The following is an 18837-nucleotide window of genomic DNA, read 5'->3' as shown; positions in this document are numbered from 1 at the left end:
TTTTTTATTTTAATAAAAGGTAATTATTTAATTAAATTAAATAAAAATAATTGAAAATGACAAAATAAATTTTTTAAAAAAATTTAAAAAATAATTTAGTTTTGGAAAAAATTTCTAATAATATTTTAAAAATATCTTGAATTTTTAAAAATGTAATTAATACCCTTTAATTTTTTTTAAAAAATTTAAAAATATATTTAATGATCTACCATGTTAATTTAAAAAATTGATGAGTATTTTTTTAAACACGGTATTAGCTGTAAATATATTTTTAAATTTTAAAAAAAATTTAAAAGTATTTTTGAAGTTAATAAAATTTAGGATATTAACCAAACTTTTTATAGAATATTTTTTTGAAACTAATGATTTAAAAAAAAGAAAGAAAGAAAGAAATAAATATTTTAATTTTTTTTTAAGTCATAAGTTATTTTTGAAATTAAAAAAAGAGAAATTAATTAATTAATTTAGCTGATGTAAAATGAACGAATGATATCTTGGTTTGAATTTGACAGGGAAAATAATCCCGCAGGCGCGAGTTGTGCAGAGCAGAGGGCTTCTCGTTTCGAGGTCGGGTTCATTTGTGTTCGTAAGCGAGCGGCGGCAGAAAGGTTAGGATTTTCATAGCGCACGAAGCCGAAGAGTTTCAGCAGCCAAGAGCCACTCTGCGCTTCGCACACCCATTAATTTCTTCATTTCTTCACCAACATTCAATATTAATGGCCTTCTGCTTTCTTCACTCTCTACCCACTATGTTAACTCTGTAGACAGGGAAATGGAGGCCATAGGCAGCCGATTACCCTAGCCCCACCTACCCAGCCATGCGTTTTCTTCATCACAATCAGTGTCTCTGTAGCTCCTTCTCCAAGCTCTCTTCCCTTTCCTCCTCATTTTATCTAATGGGTTCCTTCAATTTATGCAAGTCGTCTTCTCTGCTTTTCCTGTCGCCCCTTTCTTCTTCTTCTTCTTCTTCTTCTTCTTCTTCTTCTTCTTCTTCTTCTTTGCAGAGGTTTTTCCTGTACAAAAGCAATTCTGTTCTTCATGGTTCATTTCCCGTACGACCCATGTCCCGTGGCAAGGCGTTTTCCATGAAACCAAATGGGGTTTCTTCTTTCACTTCTCATGCCAATGTTCCCAGACCTCCAGGTAATCGTTTTTGAGCTGTTTAGGGCTTTTGAATTGTAGTTAGGCTTGTACTTGGGCTTGTAGTTAGGCTAGGAGCAACCTCATGTTTCCTGGCTTGGTGGTTCGGAGAGGCTATGTCTTGTATTTCTCGAAACAGCGATCGATTGATGGGATTGGGATTGATATTCCAATCTTTCTTCTTCGAACGTATTGATTTGACCCCATAAACGGTACTTCCAACCAGTAGCATGTTGCCATCCGAAGTAGAACCCCATATTTCTTCGAGAGAATCTCCTAATTGTTCTAAAGCAACTAGAAAGAGATTCTTTAACAAGAAAGAATTCAGTTCACTTTTAAGACAGCAAAGTAATTTGCAGGCAATGTCTTGACTTGATGTTTGTTTAGTTTTAACGTTATTTTGCATCTCTTTTTCGTGCAGCATTTATGGAGAATCCACTAGCCGAGGCTTTAAGCTTGACGCGATTGAATATTCTGAAAAAAAAGTTGCAGGAACTTGACATTGATGCTGAATTTTGTGTTCCTGGGCAGACCAACCACTTGCTTTGTCCAATGGTATTGGGTTTCTAATGTCAGCTTCTTTATGCTATCTTGAGATATTTATCCAATTTGTAGAAGTGAAAACAGCTTCCAGCTTCTAAAAGATTTTCTTTATAAGAAACCTGAAGATATATTGATGAAAAAACAAAAAGACAGCCTAGGGGTAGGGGAAGAGAAGCTCCCCCTCTAAAGTAGTTAATCACAAGAAGGCTTTCCAATATTGAACGATCATCGAGAGACAATAATTACAATTTTTTTTGCTATTTCTACCGTCCTACCAAGAAGCAATGAGCTTTATATTATTTTAAAAATTAGTAAAAACAGAGAACTTATGTTCAGAACTCCTGTGATTTCTTTCCAACTTGCATCTCCGTTGGTGCTCGGACTGCGTAACTTGAAAGTAGTTGGGTAGAACCAACCTTAGCCACAAATTCTAAAGGCATCCTCACACTAAGGGGGCAAATCGAAAACCTGAGTAGCTTTAAAGGAATGGCCAACATCTATGAGCTAACTAACAATGTAGGAAAACATGATCCAAAGGGGCCATGGAGATTCCTCCACCACCTCGTGGAAGAATCTTATAAAGGTTAAATACGCTTCTACATCATGTACTAATCGATCCCTCCCCACCTTTTGTGAAGGGGCAATGTAAGTTTGTAAAAAAGCATTAAAACCTTATCACCAACTGCGTTCGCCATAGGGTGGGTGATGGAGGAAACACATCTTTCTAGATTGACCCTAGGATCGACAACACTATTATAGCTTTGTGGTATCATCTTTTGTATAGGCTCTCTCATTGCAAGATGACCATGATCAAAGAGACCATGGTGCAACTACTTTAACAGGGTTAGCTTGCAAATTTTACTGTCATTTTTTGCATTTCTCAAGAGGTACTTGGAGATGATCTTAGTATGGAGGTGATCAAGAAACACTTCACACACAGATAGATCCACATACAATACAATTGCGGACACTTTTTTTTAGACACACTGTGCTTGAGATTTTAAACGATAGCAAGGGAACTTGGAATGGTAACGGTTTGGACGAAGAAAAATTTAGGAAATTGTTTGAAAGTCTCGACTAATGTCTTTCCTACTTATTGCTGGAACTGGCTTTACACATTATTTTTTCGTTTTGGTTCCAATAAATTGGTTTAACTTGTTGCCTTCATCTATTGGTTATAAACTTGAAACTTCTAAGTGAAACGAGGTAGTTTTGATTTATTTAAAATCTTCAAAATTTTAAATTTATGTCATGCCCTGATTAATTCTGTATCAAATTGGTGCCAGTGCAAAGGTGGCGATTCAGGGGAACGGGCCTTATCCCTACATATCTCAGAAGATGGGTAAGATTTATGGCATCTTTTTATATGTTACACTGATAGTCTTTTTGTGTGTATCTTTTATGGTTTACATATGTTTTAAATGTTCTTGTGGAAGTTATTCAGGATGATTTTTAAATGGCATCTTTTTGGGCATTACAGGGAGGTTTTTTTTTTTGGTTAGTTTTGTACGTGCCACGAACCTAGTTTGACTTCTCACCTTTATCTTTGTGTCCAACGAAATTATTACTTTTCTCATGTACAAAAAGTGGTTGGATTTCCTTTCCATCCCTTACAATTTTCAATCCTTCATTTCCATTGTCCTATATTCTGCAACCTTTGTCTTTTCGAGTATTGTAGGTTTCTAATTTTTATTTCAAATATCAGGGGAGCTGCTGTTTGGATGTGCTTTCGTGCAAAATGTGGTTGGAAAGGCCGTACTCTGGTATTAATAATAATTCATTTGGGTGTGCTTTTGTGCAAAATGTGGTTGGGCCCTTTCACACAGGGTCAATTTTGAAAAGTCATTCCGTTATACCTCCCTCCCTCTTTGTTAATTGGGAAGGTTTGTTTGTAAACGTCATGACATCCATTTTATAAATTTCAATCATCAATGAAATTGTCTCTTATAAAAAAAGAGTTGTTCGATTATTGTTTTGTTTGATTTTTTTGATAAGGTAATTTTGTTTTTGTTTTAAATTCTTGTACTCTGTTCAAATATCATGGAACATTTCAGAGAGTTTGATTGAGTGGTATTACCATCTACTTGTCCCTGTTTAGAATTTTGTTATTCGTGTGTAAGTCTCTTTGAGAGTGATAAGGAACTTCTCGTAAAAAAAGGCCGTGGGGGAGGGTCACATTTGGGGAGTTAATGGTGAAGTCTATGTAATTAGGAAGATTAGAGATCCAGAGCCTGAGATTACATAATGATACATTGTTAGCTAAGTGGTCATGGTGATTCGTCATGCAGCTTGATGCTTTATGGTACAAAGTTATTGTGAGCAGATATGACCCGCACCCTTTTGAGTGTGTGGCAAACTGTGGTTCGATCTATGGGCCTAGGAAAAACCTCTCGAAAGCTATCACTTATGGATTCCCTTTTGAATGTTTATTTTTGGGAGATATTTCCTGGTTTATGTCACCTCTCTTAGTAGAACCAACTTTCAGTGGCTTCAATTCTGCCTTCTCTGTCTGATTCTTCTTTGATCTCCTTGGGCTTCAGTTGTCCTTTTTTGATAGAGAGCCGATAGATGTTCTTCTTTCCCTTTTGCAAGACCAATGCATTTTTCTGGAGAGAAGAGACTCGAGAACTTTGTCTCCCGATCCTTTGAGAGGCTCCTCCTCTTGATCCCTTTTACATATTTTGTCGGTCACTTCTCCGACTGAGGTTACTTCTACTTTTGTCGCTTGCAAAGAAGGTCAAATTTTGTGAGTGGCAGATTTTACATCGGAGGGAGTCACAACCTAATTTTCATGCTTTGAAGGATTTCATCATCTACCAATTGCAGGTGGTTGATGCTATCATGCTCGACCTCACAAGGATGTCTTATCCCTCGTGTTTTCTTTCTTTTATGGTTGTGAAGGAATGTTTCTTATAAAAATGGAAAAATGTTCACAATCCAAATTGGTCCTTATAGTTACATATTGCTTCAATTTATATGAATGCATGATTGAGTTATTTGGCTTAGCATAGCTTTTGATGGCAGGCTTTTGCTGATGGTCGGTCATCACATCAAATTTCTGGACAACTCACACTTAAGCAGAAGAAACGAAAAATTACAGTGGAGAGCCTACAACTTGAACCACTGTGCGATGAGGTGGTCGATTTTTATATTGTTCTTCATTTGATTATGATTATTGCTATCTGATGTTTGTAAAAGCATATATGTATGCTTTTGTTTAGTTTTCTAAATATCTTATTTATAGGTGCCCATCAATTGTTTATCCTTTATTGTAATCCTACATTTTGTTAGATTAGGAATACTCATCTTTCTTTAAATTAAGAATTTAAACTTAGCCCAAAACTTAATTAAAATTTTCTAAAACAAATTAAAAATAGATATAATACTATCATCTTTGTTTTCGGGATTTTTTTTTTTTTAAAAAATAAAATAAAAACTTTATGTTAGATGAACACGACTCTCCACAATGGTATGATATTGTCCACTTTGAGCATAAGCTCTCATGGCTTTGCTTTGGGCTTCCCCAAAAGGCCTCAAACCAACGGAGAAAGTATTCCTTGATTATAAACCTATGATCATTCCCTAAATTAGCCGATGTGGGACTTTCATCATCCAACCCCTCCCCTCGAACAAAGTACGCCTCCCCTTAATCGAGGCTCGACTCCTTTGGAGTCTTAGTCATTTTTGACTGCCTTCGAGGAGGCTCGACTTCTTTTCTTTTGGAGTCCTTTGTTCGACATTTGAGGATTTACCAATCTATTGGCATGACTAAGTTTAGGGCATGACTCTGATACCATGTTAGATGAACACGACTCTCCACAATGGTATGATATTGTCCACTTTGAGCATAAGCTCTCATGGCTTTGCTTTGGGCTTCCCCAAAAGGCCTCAAACCAATGGAGAGAGTATTCCTTGATTATAAATCCATGATCATTCCCTAAATTAGCCGATGTGGGACTTTTATCATCCAACTCTTTATAATTTTTTTTTTTTTTTTTGGATAAGTTTGAAGTAATAAATTACTCAACTAAAAAATGAAATTATTCAATCCTTTAAGCATTAATACAAATATTTCCGTTGGTATATGCCTATCAATTACACTTGCAGTTGTTGTATGTTATCTGTATATGGAACATAGAGAAAATAATTATGTTTCTTGTTTCAGCTGGTTGCTTATTTTGCTGAGCGACTGATATCCAAGGACACATTGTTAAGAAATTCAGTTATGCAGAAAAGATCCAATAATCAGGTAAAAGGAGCTGTTATTGAATTGAACTAGCTACGGAGCGTTGACCTTAGGATGATATTCTCTTAATGGCATCTGAAGCACGCTACGCTAAGATTGCATTTCAAATCTGTGTTGATAAAGTGTGCTTCATAATCGTTGACGAATATATCAATTGCATAAATTACCATTTGATCTTTTGTTGTCCTTTCTAGCTGCCTTTGATTATTGTTTATATTTTTCCATTGAGTTAGAACAAAAAAAACAAGGAAATACATGGCATTTTGGATTTTTGAAGTACAGGGAAAACTATTAAACAAGGTTACGTTTTACTTTTTTTTTTTCCGGTGTATTAGGGGGAGGGTTTAAGCCTTTAAATTACAAGTTTTGATCTATTTAATGATTAGTTGTTATATACCTTTTTGTGCGTTTTGTTAGGAACCACAACTTTCCACAATGGTATAATGTTGTCCACTTTGAGCATGAGCTCTCGTGGCTTTACTTTTGGTTTCTCCAAAAGGCCTCATACCAATGGAGATGTATTTCTTATAAGCCGATGATCATTCCCTAAATTAGCCAATGTGGGACTCCCTCCCAACAATCCTCAACAATCCTCTCCTTGAACAAAGTACACTATAAATCCTCCTCTGAGGCCTATGAAGCCCTTGAACAACCTCCCCTTAATTGAGGCTCGGCCCCTTTCTCTGGAGCCTTCGAACAAAGTACACCCTTTGTTCGACACCTGAGTCACTTTTGACTACACATTCGAGGTTCACAACTTCTTTGTTCGACACTTGAGGATTTTATTGACATGACTAAGTTGAGGACATGATTCTGATACCATGTTAGGAACCACAACTCTCTACAATGGTATGATATTGTCCACTTTGAGCATGAGCTCTCTTGGCTTTGCTTTTGGGTTCCCCAAAAGGCCTCATACCAATGGAGATGTATTCCTTATTTATAAACCCATGATCATTCCCTAAATTAGCCAATGTGGGACTCCCCTCAACACGTTTGGGGGTGGGATGCATGGAGAAAATCTTAAAATGGAAAATAAAATACTTTTAGTTGCCATACAAAATTTGACAGCAAGAATGCTGAAAGTTTTGATTACTTTGGTGACATCGAAGACATAACTCTTATTTTGTATAAATTTTGATTTGCTTACTGGACTAAATATTTGACCATGATTTGCCTCTTCTGACTGCTTACATTTGTTTTGACAGATCAGTATTGCGTTTACATATAAACGACGTGGAGCATTAATTAGTTGCAAGTATCGTGATGTCAACAAGAAGTTCTGGCAGGTTCTTGTTTTAACTTATAAATAACACCCTATGATAATTTTTTATATCCTAAAGATTTAACATATACTTTTGAGTAAATTTAACCACTTGATTCAGCTTAAATGCATTTTGATTTTCCCTTCTTCCCGAAAGAACAATGGGCTATGTTTTGCTTGTATAATATATATTTAATCATCATCTAATTGTCTACCATTCCTTTATTTCAGGAGGCAAATACTGAGAAAATATTTTATGGATTGGATGACATAGATGGCGCAAGCGATATAATCATAGTATGAGCTATTTAGTGTGGAAAGTTTCTCCACTTAGATCTATCACTCATAATTTTCCTTTATAATGTAGGTTGAAGGGGAGATAGACAAGCTTTCAATGGCAGAAGCTGGTTTCCATAATTGCGTGAGCGTTCCAGATGGTGCACCACCGTCAGCTTCCCAAAAGGACGTGCCTCCTGTAGATCAGGTTGTTCTTTGAGGACCCTGATTTTTTTGTTAATCCTTAACTTTAGTCATCAGATTTATATACCTTTTTATAACGATGACGTGGTAGCCATCTTCATTGACACCTCACCTGATTCATCTCTGGGATTCTGTACTTCCTCATTGAGTAACATACTTTGTCTTCGCTCTGCAGACTACATGGTTTTTTCCTTAATATTCTCTCGCTTCTTCTTCAAGTAACAGACGTTGTCTTCACTTTGCAGACTAATATATGTCTAAGTAGAGGTCTTACAGAATTAGCTCATATAGCTAGCAGATCTTCCTTGATGAAATTAGTTAACTAGCATTAGCAATGGATTTCATTTTAATTTTATTTTTAAAAACTGATTAACAAATCACTTTCATCAGGAGAAATATAGTACCAAAGTAAGCAGACTGTCTAAATATTTATGCTGATATCAAACAAAGGAGCCAAAGAATAAAATTACAAGGGGCTGTGAGAGGATATCCAGTCTGCTTAAAGGCCTCGTATTTTTCGAAATTTCATATTTTGTTATTTTCTTGCCAGAGATGGTCGGTTTGAGAATGTTTGTTTGTTTTTTTTTTTTGGATCAGCGTTCTTGTTTTGCTGCCCAGTCTAGCTCTTTCTCTCATTTTATACCTGTGTGGGTAATGTTCGTGTGTTTAATTTGCCTTCATACCCTTTTGTTAAATGGCCATACGTCACCCTTTCCAAAATAGCGCGAGAAGGTCTATCTTTGTGTCATAAAAGGCGAGAAATAATTGTGAGCATGCATGCATAAAAAAAATATTTTATCGTTCTTCTCTTTGGCCAAAAACTTCGGTTTCGGTGCATTTGTAATATTTCATTGTGTGCACTATTATTCATTTGAAACTATTCATCCTCTCCACAAAGCTAACACTGTCATATCAAAAATTGAATTATTATTCTTATTATTTGATTGATGTTCATTTATTTTAGTCTGATTGAAATGCATATTTCATGTTTCGTGTGAAGCTAGGATATGAAATATCAGTATCTATGGAACTGCAAAGACTACCTGAGTAAGGTTGGCAAATATAGTTCCATTTCTTTTAAGCATAAACACATTGTAGGGCTTCGAAAGCTGTCTAGTATAAATGATATTGAAATTGATAGGCATCACGCATTATACTTGCTACTGATGGGGATGCTCCTGGTCAAGCTTTAGCAGAGGAGATTGCACGTCGTGTTGGAAGGGAAAGGTTTTTTTTTTTTTTTGTTTTTCTTTTTTCTCACTACAATTCATTATTTGGTTGGAATAGATGTGGAGTAGTTTGGCTAGTAACGTGCATTTTCATTTTTCATTCTTAGATGTTGGAGGGTCAAATGGCCAAAAAAGAATGAGGCCAATCATTTCAAAGATGCAAATGAGGTTGGAATTATATATCCATTATTGTTGTTGCTGTCCATTTGTTGATTCATTTATTTTTCTCTTCTAAAGGAGTTAATTTTTATTAGATTTAAAGCTTTGATGGGAAATACTGTTGATATTTCTGCTACTTTTTTTCTCTTTTCCTAGACAAAGCTTGCTTTGGGCAATGAGCCTTATAGATAAGATATTGAGTGGAAAGTCATCTTTTTGGTACTCATAACATCTTTCAAAGAACATTACAATTAAGATATAGGGAGAAGTCAGAAGTCTAGTTGAGCTCTATCTTGGAGGTAGTGTACTCAGATTAAAGTAACGATCGACTATTAGGTTTTTTTCATAAACCTAATTGGCAACTATAAACCGAGTTCAAACCACAGTTAGGGAACTTTAATCATTTTCTTTATAGTTGTGATGTTGCTTATGCAGTTTGGGACAGTTTTTTTGAGTTCAACCTGGACTTGGCCAGGCATAGGGGCTTCCGAGACGATCAAAGAGTTCCTTTCCATCCTCTCATTCACGAGAAGGGAAGACTTTCAGAGTGTTTCCTTTTCTTATAATCAAGGAAAAGTTATTTCTTGTTAAAAAAAAAAAAAATTAGATTGAGTAGGGAGGTTAACCTAGTTTGGAAGTTCAAGATCCTCAAGGAGGTTAAGATGTTTCTTAACGCCCACCAGAAGCTTCAAAAGAAATTCCCTCATTCTGCTGCCTTTGCCATGATGGTGAGGAATTCTTGGACCACCTTTTCCATGCCCTTTGCGTTCGGGAAGTCATCTTTCATTTAAAATGAATTGGACTTACCAGTGTGTTTACCTAGAACTCTTGATGAGTGGCTTATAGAAGTCCTTGGGGGCCAGTAGCTTAAAGGGAAGGAAAAGTTCAATGGAGCGGTGCTTCTACGAACTCCTCTTTGGTTAATAGGGAAGGGGAGAAATCAAAGAATTCTTTAAGATAAGAAGTCTTAGAATTCTTTTGGTCATAGGAAAATTCTTTCATAACTGTAATAGTAGGACATTATTTGTATAGAGGATCACTTCTCTTTTTTATTGTGTTTAGGTTCTGATGTATTTGGGCCCTGAAGCCCTGAGGGAAGTAGTTGATAATGCAGAACTGTTTCCTATACGCGGATTATTTAACTTCAAAAATTACTTCGACGAGATTGATTCATATTATCACAAGAAAGGTGGAAATGAGTTTGGCGTCCCGACTGGATGGAAGGCTCTCAATGATTTGTACAACGTGAGTTCAAACTAGCAAACTCTTTCTTTGAAAATATTGGCTTTGTTCTTTAATGGAATGAAGGTAATTGGATATTTGTGTGTAGGATGCGATCCTTTTTTACGTCTGTATAAGGAAACTTGCAAAAATTTGTATCAGAAAAATGAAATTTTTTAGATCTATCATAGCTAAAGCCTTTGGTTTAAACAGGTTGTCCCAGGGGAGCTTACCATTGTCACTGGTATTCCTAACTCAGGAAAGAGTGAATGGATTGATGCTCTGCTATGCAATCTTAATGAAAGTTCTGGTTGGAAATTTGTTCTCTGCTCTATGGAGAATCAGGTGAGCTGTTCAAACTTCTGAGCTGCCCGTGGTTGACATTTTTCTGTATGTTCCTTTACTAAAAGATTCTACGCACTTGACGTCGATATCTGTATTTCTTTGGGATTTTGGGCTAGGTGTTGCTTTTTGCACGTTTCTCTTATGACGTCGATATCTGTATTTCATTGAAGTTCTAAGATTAATTTTAGTCTTGAAACAATCAATTTATTACAACATTGTTTGAATTAAATTGATATGCTAACGAACATAAGTTCTCTTTGCTCTTTCCAAAATTCATTTTGTCATCTTTTGTGTATTGGGTTCTTGAGACATCCTCTGCGAACATTAGTTTAGGAAACATGGTATGAGTTATATAGATACAGTAAGTTATATGCATAAATATAAAACAATCTATAATATGAAAAAACTATACATAAAAGATGAGAATATGGGGGAACAAATTTTGTAAGGCATTTGTTCTAAATGTAACCGTTCCTTATGTACATGTTCCTAGTGTAACGGGTTTGAGTGTAACAGAGGCTTTAGGGGGGCGTTTCCTCCCAAGGGCTTTTGTCTTGATTGGGGGCATCCCCCCGTGGAGTGCGTGTTGCATGGGGAGCAGATGCTCCCCGGGGTGTGAGCGGAGTTGGTATCCTTATTGCTTTGTTTGTTGTTTTGGAGAGTTTTCAAAGTCAACTCTTCAGAATTAATCTTATGTTTTTAAATACGTGGTGATTAGTATTATAGTGTCACGGTTTCGATGACCAGTTGGAGACCCTTTTATGTGACCCCTCGTTCCTCTATACGTTCTCTCTTAATGAAATTAGTTTATTTTGTGAGATAACTAGTAAAATTAAGGGAATCCAACAGATTCTATTTCTTAATTTTCCTTCCTTCTCTTGCCCTGTTTCAATCTAAATTTTTTCTGATGAATTATTTATAGGTTCGAGAGCATGCAAGAAAACTATTGGAGAAACGCATCAAGAAGCCGTTCTTTTCTGCTCGGTAAGTTTTAGATTGTACTTTTTGTTCTCTCACTACCCTGATTTCTATAACTATCATATTCAACCAAAAGATACAAAGGGGTAGAGTGGCTTTGCTGCCACGACTGAGATTCAACTATTATGAATAGTTTTTATGAAATCCCACATCGGTTGGAGAGAGGAACGTAGCATTCTATATATAAGGGTGTGAAAACCTCTCCCTATCAGGCGTGTTTTAAAACTGTGAGGCTGATGACGATACATAACGAGCCAAAGCGGACAATATCTTCTAGCAGTGGGCTTGAGCTGCTACAAATGGTATTAGAGCTAGACTCCCGATGATGTGCCAGCGAGGACGCTGGCCCCCAAGGAGGGTGGATTGTGAGGTCCCGCATCGGTTGGAGAGGGGAACAAAGCATTCCATATAAGAGTGTGAAAACCTCTTTCTAGTAGATGCATTTTAAAGCCGTGAACTGACGGCGATACGTACAAGGCAAAGCGGACAATATCTGCTAGCGATGACTTGAGCTGTTACAGTTTTAATAGCCAAACCCTTTAGAGGATGGCTCCAACCTAGAAGACTAAAGGCCAGCGAGAAATTACAAAATTCATTTAATACAAACGTTGAAACAAGGCATTAAGCCCAACAAGGGACCAAACCTCCTCTCAATACCTCACCATACCCCTACAGATTTTTTTGTTTTTCTCAAGTAAACGATTACATCATTCAGCCAAAAAAAAAAAAAAAAAAGAAAAGAAAATGCCACATTCCAAAGCACACTTCCATTATTCTTTGGGTGGGTGAAAGAACAACCGACAACCTCCACCCAAAGCAAGCTAAAGGAACGGCTTTGTATGTGGCAACCGACAACCTCAATACTGCATATAATCCTATCTAGTCCAAGTTGGGAATGGACGATATCTATTTCCGCAGCTTAGGGGGAGTGTTCAAGGAATGACCTTAACCATATCATGTAAATCCTAGTCTTAATTATATCTATATTGTTACTAATATTTAGGAATTGAGTTAGATTTATTTTTCTATATTGTTGCCTAGTATCTAGGTATTTAGTTAGTTTTTTCTTAAATTTTTTATTATAAAAGATACATGTACCTCCTGAAAATTAAGAAGAAATGTGAGCAAGATAATTTACGCAACGGTTCTACATTTTATAATCTAGTTGGCCTTTGTGGACTCTTTAGTGTCAAGGAAGGACAATCATTGAAATAATAAAGATATTATTTCTCCTTGTCATGTACCACTGATACAAAAAGTGCATCTTTAAGTGATTAGGCCAAGACAAAATTTGAAGATGCAGTCTTCTGGTTTGGGGGTCATGGTCCCAAACCAGTGCTCAGCTAGGCTAAGGTCCCTTGTACAGGTCGGGCTGTCAAGGCGGACCTTATTTTTTCACTTGTTTATTGGTCATTGTTACTAAAACATTATTTGCTAAGTCTTTGCATATAAATGAGAAGGGCTTGTTTGGCAGATTGTTTAAATCATTTTTTTGTTGTTTAGGTTTAATTTAGTGAAAAATTTCTCGTTTTGTTTTAGTTTTTTTCACTAATGATATTGTAAAATTCCACATCCGTTAGGGAGAACGAAACAATGTTTATAAAAGTGTGGAACCTCTCCCTAGCAGACGTGTTTTAAAAATCTTGAGGGGAAGCCCGAAAGGGAAAGCCCAAGGAGGACAATATTTGCAAGCGGTGGGCTTGGACCGTTACAAATGGTATCAAAGCTAGACACCGGGTGATGTGCCAATGAGGAGGCTGAGCCCTGAAGGGGGGTGGACATAAGGCGGTGTGCCAGCAAGGACGTTAGGCCCGAAGGGGGTGGATTGGGGTCCCACATCGATTGGAGAAGGGAACGAGTGCCAGCAAGGACGCTGGGCCTTGAAGGGGGTGGATTGTGAGATCCCACATCGGTTGGGGAGGAGAACGAAGCATAATATATAATAGTGTGGAAACCTCTCCCTAGCAGACGCATTTTAAAAACCTCAAGTGGAAGCCCGAAAGGAAAAGCCTCAAGAGGACAATATCTACTAACGGTGGGCTTGAGCCGTTACAGAGTAGAACATTTATTCTAAAATCATGACTTGAGAGCTTTGTCAATAAAGGTTTGAATCAAACAATAGCTTTAAACTCTACAAACATTCTAATCATAATGCTTAAGAACAGTTTGGAAAACAAAAATAGAAAACTATTTTGAAAATACTCCAAATTAACCCATAGCCTTTTTCTCCCTGCAATACGCTCGTGGTCTTGTTTTACTCGACAAGAGTCTTTTTGTGTAAGCTGGCTCCCGTTTGTGGACCGTTCATCCGCACTAAAGTTCGGATTTTCATAAATTAAATTGTCAACTAACTTTGTCTTTCCTCTTTTATGTCCTCAAGTTACGGTGGAGCTGTAGAACGAATGAGTCTCGATGAGTTGGAGCAAGGCAAGCAATGGTTAAATGATACATTTTTTCTTGCAAGGTAAATGGAGAAGTCTGAAATATATATTGTTGGTTATTTTTCATATTCATACATTACTACTAGTACTTAACATCTCAAGATATAATCTTACATGGCCAGTTTGTGTAAAGAGCGATCTTCGTAACCGAAAGATATGTGTTTCTGGCTGTTGAATTTCGGTCGTATCCGTGAAACGTTCTAGTTCACGAAGAAAATGTCCTTACCATGTTAGGATCTTGATTTGTGGTTTTTTTCTTGTAATTTTCTCAGAAGATAGTACCTCAAGAAACATGTTATACTCGATTCTCTAATTAATCAAGTGCTTAATGGAAGCTTTTTTTTTTTTTTTTTTTTTGTTATGACATTTGAATCATGATCAAATTTTTAGTTTTTTTTTATTACTTTTTCATTTTTGCCTCCCTACAAACCTCTTGATGTGCTTTTGAATGTGTTTTTTCTCTTGTTCACTGGACTAGGTGTGAAAATGAGTCCCTCCCAAGTATTAATTGGGTCCTGGATCTTGCAAAAGCAGCAGTTTTAAGGCATGGAGTTTCTGGACTCGTAATTGACCCGTATAACGAGCTTGATCATCAACGGCCTTCCAGCCAGTGAGTGTTATCATTTTGTTAGTTCTAATCTTAGCCAAATCTTAATCAAAGAACTTTATCTAAAACAAATCTAATTCAAATTAAAAAATCTAAACTGAAGTGATAATACTTAGCAGACAATCTGGCAGATATCTCCTGTGGCCTTCTACCATGGATGACTATGCTTTCTTCGATCTTAGTGATAATACTTAGCTTTTATGTAATATTTTCTTGGTTGTGATTTGTAAGAGCCCAAGCTCACCGCTAGCAAATATTGTCCTCTTTGAGCTTTTCCTTTCGGTTTTCCCCTCAAGGTTTTCAAAATGCGTCTACTAGGGAGAGGTTTCTACACCCTTATAAAGAATATTTCGTTCTCCTCCCTAACCGATGTGGGATATCACAATCCACATCGATGTGGGACTGCAATCCATTCTCCTTTCGGGCCCAACGTACTTGCTGACACACTGCCTTGTGTCCACTCCCCTTCAGGGCTCAACCTCCTCGCTGGCACATCACCCGGTGTCTGACTCTGATACCATTTGTAATAGCCCACGCACACTGCTAGCAGATATTGTCCTCTTTGTGCTTTCCCTTTCGGGCTTCCCTTCAAGGTTTTTAAAATGCATCTGCTAGGGAGAGGATTCCACACCCTCATAAAGAATGTTTCGTTCTCCTCCCGAACCGATGTGAGATCTCACATGATGATCCTTATCTTCCTTAAAAGATTTTGCAACTTTCTTATATCCTTGAGCAGTGTGTTTATTCTCAGATTTAATGAGAAGAAAAAGCTTGCTGATCATTTCAATTTGTAAGCTCTAAAGGAACAATTCCAACATTATTTGCGCCATTGGTGATATAACTCAAATTTGTACTTCCAAAACTTCACTTATTATTATTTTTTTTTTGCTTGTTGCCCTGAAGAAAGATCTAAGCTGCCAATTTTGGCCTTCTCTTTTCGCCTTTTGTTGTTTATTGTACGGTTCACTATAGGGTGGAAGTTCTTTTTTTGTGACAGAACTGAAACAGAGTATGTGAGCCAGATGCTTACTAAGGTCAAACGGTTCGCCCAACATCACGCTTGCCATGTTTGGTTTGTTGCACATCCTAGGCAGGTTGGTCGCTAAACTTTCATTCTTCTTGTGGTCACCTAACAAATGTTGTTTGGAGCTCAAAACAGGCTTCCCTTCATTATCTAAACCCTTTCGGTTCATATTCACGACACGTTAGCCACTGTGATCTCTATTCTTTGTCTTGTTCTTTCTCACATTTTCATCGCTTTTTTACAGTTGCAGAACTGGTCTGGAGGTGCACCTAATATGTACGATATAAGTGGAAGTGCACACTTCATTAACAAATGTGATAATGGAATTGTTATTCATCGTAATAGGGACCCCGAGTCTGGTCCCATTGATCTCGTACAGGTGAGTACAAAGAGTGCACATATTATAAAAAAGCAATCAATCCAGTACCCGACATTTTGAAACTGCTCACGTTTAGTCCCTCTATTAACGACACCATTAGTAAGTTAGATTACCAACGGTACTGTTAATAGAGAGAATAGAATTTAGCGTTTTCTAAATGTTGTGGACGTGAAGGGACTAAAGTTACGTAAATCTTAAACGTCATAGATCAAAAAGGTAATTTACCCACGAAAAACATTATATTGATTTCGGTTTACATTAGTTTTCGTTGGGATCTTGCTACTTGTAGGTATGTGTACGGAAAGTACGAAATAAAGTTGCAGGAACAATTGGGGAAGCTTATTTGGCATATAATAGGTATGTCGAGATCTTTGTTCAAAGTGTTTTCAGGAATTCACATATTGATTCTGACTTCTTGTGGTGATGAGTTATATATATACTTTACTGAAATTAAGGATGTTTAACATCTTATAAAGAACATATTTTCTCGACGCCTTTTGAACGAACTATTTGAAAACAAACCTTTTACTTTTGAAAACACAACCGAACGAATAAGGACTGACCACACAAGCCTCTTGATGCTCAAAATTTTCGTATAAGCTATCGGTCAATCGACAACCTAGTCTATAAGGACTGACTTACGTAATGAATGTCGAGAAACGGGCACATCTTTAACTTCCTAAACCTTCCTAGATGTTTGCTTTCATTATCAGCTCAATGATTGTGTTGCGAGCTAAATGATTGACGATCATCGTTACCCGTAGATTTTTTTGTACGGTAGAATATCTTGACAGGATTCTTTACTTATTATTCTGCAATTCCAACTGTTAAATGTTTCATTTCATCTAGTGGCTTACAAATTGCAACACTCCCTTAATTCTCTGTTTATACTTTCATATGATTCCCTTCGTTTTCTGATTGCTTGCTGCGACGATCGATAATGGTTTTATCGACATGCTCATCAGGGTAACTGGAGAATTCTTGGACACGGACGAGTCCTTTAGAATAGAGCAGAGACTTAAGAAGTCGAAATTTTGAATGAAGGTGTGCGTTCTTAGATGAATATCGATTACTTGTGATGCTGTCACAAGTATTATTCATGGCCATTCATCCACTTACAGATCATGGATGTTTGTAGAGTTGTAAGGTTCTTTGAAACATCGCTGTAGCTCCCATTTTACAGGAGTTTATGTTCTTCCAAACACATTTAATGTCATAATTTTGACTGTTTTTTTTGGTTATTTATGATATGTGATGAATATTAAAGGAGCATGTGGGCTTGAATGTGACTAGACAGGAACATAAAGGACAGTGTTGTGATTCCAGCTGATCAGCTGAATGTGTAAAGAACAAAACATTTTGACTATAAATTCATTGTCGGCGACCACTCCATGATTGATGCTTTGCCAGAACCATTGCTTTTTTATTTTATTTATTTATTTATTTTTTATTTTCTCAATAATACATTTCACAATTTCCTCCTAATCTTTCAATTATTGAATCTATATTTATTTATTTTTAATAAATTGAGCTTAGTTTTAATATTTTAGGAGATTGAACTGAACCAAAACGAACGAAATTAAAGTAGTGGTTGTAACGAGTTTCGAAGTGCTTTTTTAATATTCAATTTTGTGGATATATATATAATTCACGAATTTTTAGAATTTAGTTTGAAAATAGTTCAAAATGTGTTCATATCAAATGGGTTTTTTTTTTTTTGGGTATTTTTCAAATATATCATAGATATCATAAATTAAAATAGAATGAGAAAAAAATTACATAATTAATGAAAAAATGGAGATTTTGTAATTTAATTTGATTAAGTTAAAAATAAAAATATACATTATTTTGAAATAACGAACTTTCATATAAAAAAAAACATATATTTATGTTATTTTAATATATCTAGGTTTAAAATTAATATTATCATACATATTTTTTGGGCGACTTGAAATTAAGTGTTTTATTTATTATAATTAATTAAAAATATTATTCATTGGTAAATACAAAATAAAATATAATTTTTTATTCAATATTGTTAATTAAAAAATAAATATATTTTTAATATTTAAAATATTAATCTAAAATCAAGTGTTACACTTTAAAAGTAGTAATATAAATAATTACTTTAAAATTGAAAAATTATATTTTTCTCATTTTTAAATTAATAAATTAATAATTAAACCAAATATAGATAAATGAAAAGAAAAATACTTATTTGTAGTTATAGAAATAGGGGACCCATCGAATTTTTTTAATTTCATCTATAAATTTAAATAAAAATGTTAATAAAAAAAAAGAAATAAAACTAAAAAAAATCACTAAAATTAAAAGAAAATGAAAATAATCCAAAAATATCAAATATTCAAGGTAGTTAAAAAAAATACATAAATTAAAAAATAAAATTTCCAAATTCCAATAATTAGAATTTGACTAGTTCCTATAAAAAAAACATATAACAAATTGACCAGTCAATTAAAAAAAATAATAAAGGAAAAAAAACAAAGATTCTTTGTATTATTATTATTATTATATAATTCCAATAAATTAAAGCCAGGTGTCTTTCCAACCTGAATCCAGCCTCATCTGATCCGTCCGATTCGAAGATCAGTGGGTCCCAAAGCGATCTCAATTAGAGCCGAAATTGCTGGCCTCCAGGCTAGCATAGCTCATCCGTGATTAAAAATTAAAAAAATAAAAAAAATAAAAAATAAAAATTCCCAACGGCTACTCTGCGTTGGATACAGGTATGTGACCGTTGGTGGGGCACTCTTAATTTTG

General features: G+C 35.7%; 1 protein-coding gene across 1 annotated transcript; it reads left to right on the top strand.

The window, feature by feature from the left end:
* Window positions 1–500: 500 nt before the first annotated feature.
* On the top strand, window positions 501–17453 carry LOC111783068 (toprim domain-containing protein). The gene is made up of 21 exons (XM_023663947.2): window positions 501–1143; window positions 1562–1695; window positions 2970–3025; window positions 3389–3446; window positions 4708–4818; window positions 5849–5932; window positions 7138–7218; window positions 7425–7490; window positions 7561–7677; window positions 8678–8725; window positions 8815–8900; window positions 9010–9070; window positions 10124–10306; window positions 10496–10627; window positions 11550–11611; window positions 13986–14069; window positions 14525–14656; window positions 15651–15747; window positions 15922–16056; window positions 16346–16413; window positions 17022–17453. The coding sequence occupies exons 1-21, from the start codon at window positions 819–821 to the stop codon at window positions 17092–17094; spliced, it is 2193 nt and encodes a 730-aa protein (XP_023519715.2). The 5' UTR covers window positions 501–818; the 3' UTR covers window positions 17095–17453.
* Window positions 17454–18837: the final 1384 nt, after the last annotated feature.

The sequence above is a fragment of the Cucurbita pepo genome, chromosome 20 (genome assembly GCF_057944985.1).
Source record: "Cucurbita pepo subsp. pepo isolate OVF chromosome 20, ASM5794498v1, whole genome shotgun sequence".
NCBI lineage: Eukaryota > Viridiplantae > Streptophyta > Magnoliopsida > Cucurbitales > Cucurbitaceae > Cucurbita > Cucurbita pepo.
The sequence above is the reverse complement of the archived record's forward strand: the minus strand, read 5'-3'. Positions and strand labels throughout refer to the sequence as shown.